Genomic DNA, 5,430 nt, shown 5'->3' with positions numbered 1-5,430 from the left:
GAAGTCCATAGCAGCAGACCAGCCACATCAGTCTGTGAGGAAACAATTCATCTTGTTTGTGCCCTAATTTAAGAGTACTGATTAATAACAGCAGAAACAATAGCCAATGCTGTAGGCATCCCAAGGTGTTCAGCTTACACAATTCTGACTGAAATTAAAGTTAAGTAAACTCTCCACTCCGTGGGTGCCAAAACTTTTCTCCCAGCTTAGCTGCAGATAAGAGAAAAGCATTCTACGGCAATTTTAAACAAGTGGAATCAAGATCCTGAAGCATTTCTTCAAATAATTATAGCCGGAGATGAAACATGGCTTAACCAGTACACTCCTGAAGGCAAAGCACAAGCGAAGGAATGACTACTGAGAGGTAGGAGTGGTCCCCCCATCAGAGCAAAAGCGGACATGTCAAGGGCAAAGTTCATGGCAACCGTTTTGTGGATGCTCAAGGCATCTTGCTTATTGACTTTCTGGAGAGCCAAAGAACAGTAACATCTTATGAGAGTGTATAAAGTCAATGATTTAGCAGGAAAACACCCAGGAAATCACCACTCTGGAGAGCTTCACCAGAGAGCCCTTCTCCATCATGACAATGCTCCTGCTCATTCCTCTCATCAGACAAGGCCAGTTTTGTGAGAGTTTCAATGAGAAATCACTAGGCATACACCTTCCAGGCCTGATTTGGTTACTTCTGTTTTATAACTTTAAACAATCTTTAAAGTCCACCCACTTTTCTTCAGTTAATAACGTAACAAAGACTGAAGTGGCATGGTTAAATTCCCAGGGAGCCCAGTTCTTTAGGGATGAACTGAATGGCTGCTACCATCACTTACAAAACCATCTCAAGCTTGATGGAGCGCATGCTGAGAAATAAAACCTATTTTTTAATTGTTATCTTTTAGTTCAATTTTTCTGTGAACTTTTGAAGTCTCCTTGTATTTGTTTTGGGTGGAACTCTGAGTCTGATTTCTCAGCTCTCCGTGGATGGCTGCATCTTGATAGAGAAATGAAGGCCATTTACCCTGATGCTCTCTACTGGGCCCAAGTTTCAGATGTTGAACACACACGCGTGGGAATTTATGAATCCATGCATCTGTGCCAGCTGGTGGGTGAAGTCTAAGTTTCTTCAACAGAATTCATTATCTTCTGCCTCCTGGAATCTGGTAGGAAAGGTTGAGGAAAAGCAGCCATCCATAGTGCCTCCACCACTGGAATGGGGGCAGCCCTAACGTGTGCCCCACTGTCCCCCATGCTGAGGAGTCCTGCACTCCAGGGATGTCTTCACCCCAATCATTCAGACTCCCCCAGTGTTTCTGTGTCACCTGAAAGGTCAGAAGCATCTGGGCACATACTCTCCATGAGTGGTGCTTTGGCCTCCCTCCCCATCAATACTGAAGCCCTCAGAGGCAGAGGGGAGTCAAGGAAAAGAGTGGCCGTCAGCAATAAATGAGTTACAACGTTTGATTTCAAACAGAAAACCTTGTCACCAAAATCACTACTCAGGAGATCTGGACTTCCTCTCACTGTGAGCTGAAGAACCCCTGAGGGTTAAGAGCCAACTTCACCTGATCCCCACTCTCCCATCCCAAGACCCTGCGAAGTCACACCAAGAGGTAATCAACAGAAAACAAGTTTAATGCAACAGGTGACAATAGTCTGGAGCGAGTCCATGCTTCAGAAGGCTCAGTCCGTGGCAGTCCCATGGCTCAAGGCAGGCTAAGGCCAGCTGCAATGGAGACCAGCAGCAGGAGCACGGCCAGCCCCAGTCCACCACAGCTCTCACCCACACTCCCAGCATATTCTTTGAACAATGAGGTGTTGATAGACGGCCCCTCTAAATTGCAGTAGCGAGTTTTACAACACTTGAGGTAAAAGAAGGGCAGGGGCTCTTCCAGGAGAAACGGCTTCTCCTCTGGCTTGGGTATCTCAATCGCTGCACAACTAGCGGAGCACTGCTTCGAAATTATGAAAAAACGTGGAAATATTTCTAATAGGAAATAAAGACCAAGAGAAGGCAATCATGCATTTCCAACGCCTGACACTGAGGCCTTTCTGTCTGGGTCAAAGCCTTACCCCTGGTGGCCCTGTTCAAAGGTGCACACTCAATTGGGGCACCAAGTGGGGGTTGGGAGGACGAGGGCTCGGCCTGTGTGTTGAATGCTGCTTCGGGGAAGGGCTGGCTTCTGCGTGGTATGGCCTGTCCACAGGCACTGGGAATGTGGGTCTAGGGGTCGCTGTTTGGGAACACACAGGTCTCAACTTCTCAAACACAGGGTTGGCTCAGGCCTTTGTGACCACAGACAGACACAGGACTGCCAGCCATTCTGGCCATCAACCAGGGCATGCAGCTGGCCTCTCGGTGGGCCTGGCTCGGCTCTGAGCTGGGAGACTTGTCGCATGACCACACTTCATCTTATACTTCACTGTACAAATCATTTTGCCATATTAAGTTAAAAAGTCAATGTTGGCTACACTGAGTCTGAAGCACCACCTCGGCGCCCCACCAACTTCGTGGATACTGAAGGGCTGGAGAGCAACTGCTGGCTGGAATCAGAATTCACCAGCCCTGAAGATCGCCCCGTGGGCAGAATGTGCTGGGTGTCCAGATTCCCCTCGGGGAGGGCTTCATGTACCCAAAGGTTTTCAGGGGAATCACAGATGACACAGCAGCGGTCTCCAGTTTTTAAGGCATGCACCCTTCTTTGAGAACACACTTGAAGGCTGTACACCTTGGTTTTGTGCATCTCTTGTAAGAGTGACACAGACACTGTTCTCAGTGGCACATGTAACATTATTAAAGCTTAATTTTTCATTTAAAAATGGATGACATGAAACCCAGATTTTCTTCCTACCTCCCAATATTTTATCTGGACCCACTGTAGCACGCACTGCCTTACACTGGCACAGTTCTTACGGACTGAACCCCACCCCACTCCCCCTTCACCTCTCCCTGGCCTCCCAGGACTTTGCTCTTCACATTTTAAAGGACAAAAAAAGGCAGGGTGCAGTGGCTCACACCTGTAATCCCAGCACTTCAGGGGGCTGAGGGTGGGTGGATCACCTGAGGTCAGGAGTTTGAGACCAGCCTGACCAACATGATGAAACCCAGCCTCTACTAAAAATAAAAAATTAGCCGGTGTGGTGGTGCACGTCCATAATCCCAGCTACTCAGCAGGCTGAGGCAGGAGAATCACTTGAACCAGGGAGGCGAGGTTGCAGGGGGCTGAGATCACGCCACTGCACTCCAGCCTGACTCCATCTCAAAAAAAAGCTACTTTCTATTAGTTATTCCCTATTGAGGAAAACTAGACAGCCCTGATTCCTGAAAGCCCTCTATTCACCTGCCTGTTGGTCTCCAACAAGAGTGAAGATACTCACTCACAGCCGCTATAACGCAGTATGGCTCTGACCATTGGCACCTCCTCGGGTTCTGGCACTCAAAACTGTTTTCTCTCTCACAAACGTGACACCACACTCTATCGTCACCCTCGTCTGAAAGGAGGAATAGAAAAAAAAGTAGAATGTTCCAGTTATCCGTGCCTATCTGAGGAACACAGCCAGCATCCGAGCCAGCACAAACTCAGCGGGTCCCCATCTTTCTGCCCCTGAGCAGTGGCTGGGGCCACATGACTCTGAGTGAGCCTCATGGGGAGAAAGCAGGAAGGGTCTCAGGCCACATAGGAGCTGCCCGCTTCCCCTTCGCCTTCCCCCATGATTTTAAGTGTCCTGAGGCCTCCCCAGAAGCCAGCACCATGCTTCCTGGACAGCCTGTGGTACTGTGAGCCAATTACACCTCTCTTCTTTATAAACTGCCCAGCCCTCGGCCTTCTTTACAGCCTGAGCGATTTGTCTTCTCTCCTGGGGGCTCCCCCATCCTCCCACATCCAAGCGCACAACATGAGCGCACAGCGCACCCCCACTCGGTCGCGGCACCCTGACCCCTGGCACGGCCACGCTGCACCCATGGGCCCTGGCATCTTCCGGCCGACGGCTGCGGAAGCGACCCCGGGGCTTGGGTCTGCTGCCACGTGCCCTCCCGCCCACCTTCCAGGTCCACCCACCTCCCAGGTCCTGCACCCCGGCTCCCTCAAAGGAGTCCTCCCTTGGGTCTGGGTTGGGCCTGGCCTAGCTCTGCAGGAGGAGCCCGCCCTCCTCCCGCGGTTCGAACTGTTCTCAGCCCGTGAAGCCCGCTGAGGCCAGGCCGCCGGGGCCTCCAGCCTGAGGGCTCCCAGGGACGCGGCGGAGCAGGGCCACGGCTGGGGAAGGGCCGGGCTCGGGCTGCCCCGCCGCCCTGGGGAAGCCGCACGAGGCGAGGCTCCCCAGAGGCTTCCAGGCGCCGCGGGCCCCCTGAACGCCCTGTTCTCGCGGCCTAGTGGGGGCGGCGGCCACGCGGTGCTGGGCAGACGCCGCCGGCCCCGTGCTCTCGGCCCGTGGCTGTCGGAGCCGGCCCGGCTCACCCGTCTGCGGGGTGTCCTCCGGATCTTCTTGTCTCGCAGTCAGGTTGAAGTCTGTCCACACCCGCGGTAGGGCCACGACCAGGAGCAAGGCGAGCAGCGCCATCGTCCCCAGCGGTGCCCTGTGAGAGTCAGCGCGCGACGCCCCCTCCCGGCCCTTCCGGAACCTTCGCAGCCTCCGCGCGCCGCTCCCCGGGTCTGGCCGGTAGGGGGAGCCCCGCCGACCCCAGGGCGCCCGCGTCCCACCCGCCGGGGCCTGTCGGGGTTCTTGGAGCCCCCTCTCAGCACCTCGCGGCCACTGGCGGCCCTGAGTGCCTGTTCTGAGTCCCGCCTTGTGCTGGTGTTGGAGCGGCCGGCAGCCAGGCAGGAGCGGGCGCGGGAGCCCTGGGAAACGCAGCACCGGAGCCCCAGGGCCGTCTCCTTGGGGACCCCACACTCCAGAGAAAGTGGCCAGTGGCCGGGTAGGGGATTTTCTCCGCTGAAGAGCACGGGCGCACCTCTAATAACTCGCGCTCATTATAATACCAAAGAGACACACCCCTGGGGAGAGATTTTGGATTCCAATGAAACACGCCGGTGCACTCGTGTGTGAGGTCACGGCGCATGAGTGCCCAGAGGACTTCGCAAAACTTGCTTACTAGTAAGGCCCCTACCCGGGCCCTTCATGAATAATCCTGTAAAACTCTCATCAACAGGGTCTCCCAGCGTGAGTAGGGCCGGACTCATTCTTTTGAGCAGCCCACCCTGTTCCTCTTTCAGGCTGTACTGTTTTCCTTCACTAAAAGCTCCAATAAGAATTCCTCCTGGCACCTGTAGTCCCAGCTACTCGGGAGGCTGAGGCAGGAGAATGGCGTGAACCCGGAAGACACAGCTTGCAGCGAGCTGAGATTGCACCACTGCACTTCAGCCTGGGTGACAGAGAGAGACTTCGTCTCAAAAAAATAAAAAAGAAAAAAAAAAAGAAAGAAAGAAAAGAATTCCT

The 5,430-nt window shown here is 53.8% G+C and overlaps 1 protein-coding gene across 2 annotated transcripts; it reads right to left on the bottom strand.

Annotated features, from left to right (window-relative positions):
* Positions 1-1,608: 1,608 nt before the first annotated feature.
* On the bottom strand, positions 1,609-5,111 carry LY6K (lymphocyte antigen 6 family member K). Of its 2 annotated transcripts, none has more exons than XM_023228110.2 (3): positions 4,452-5,111; positions 3,373-3,486; positions 1,609-1,981 (listed from the first exon to the last, which is right to left on the bottom strand). In XM_023228110.2, exons 1-3 carry the CDS (start codon positions 4,552-4,554, stop codon positions 1,701-1,703), a joined length of 498 nt encoding a protein of 165 aa, XP_023083878.1. In that variant the 5' UTR covers positions 4,555-5,111; the 3' UTR covers positions 1,609-1,700. The 2 variants fall into 2 exon arrangements, with proteins under 2 accessions (XP_023083878.1, XP_023083879.1); XM_023228111.2 differs by lacking the exon at positions 1,609-1,981 and adding an exon at positions 2,055-2,228 and having other exon boundaries at positions 4,452-4,960.
* Positions 5,112-5,430: the final 319 nt, after the last annotated feature.

Source organism: Piliocolobus tephrosceles, chromosome 7 (genome assembly GCF_002776525.5).
Source record: "Piliocolobus tephrosceles isolate RC106 chromosome 7, ASM277652v3, whole genome shotgun sequence".
NCBI classification, from domain to species: domain Eukaryota; kingdom Metazoa; phylum Chordata; class Mammalia; order Primates; family Cercopithecidae; genus Piliocolobus; species Piliocolobus tephrosceles.
This window is presented reverse-complemented; position numbering and strand designations above follow the sequence as displayed.

What these genes read in the sequence shown, in the direction of transcription:
- LY6K (XM_023228110.2), bottom strand. Translation starts at nt 4,554, where the DNA reads ATGGCGCTGCTCGCCTTGCTCCTGGTCGTGGCCCTACCGCGGGTGTGG. An exon ending in GGAGGACACCCCGCAGACGG is followed by an intron (nt 3,487 to 4,451) that starts GTGAGCCGGGCC and finishes TCCTCCTTTCAG; the next exon opens with ACGAGGGTGACGATAGAGTG. An exon ending in CTGCGTTATAGCGGCTGTGA is followed by an intron (nt 1,982 to 3,372) that starts GTGAGTATCTTC and finishes ATTTCCTATTAG; the next exon opens with AAATATTTCCACGTTTTTTC.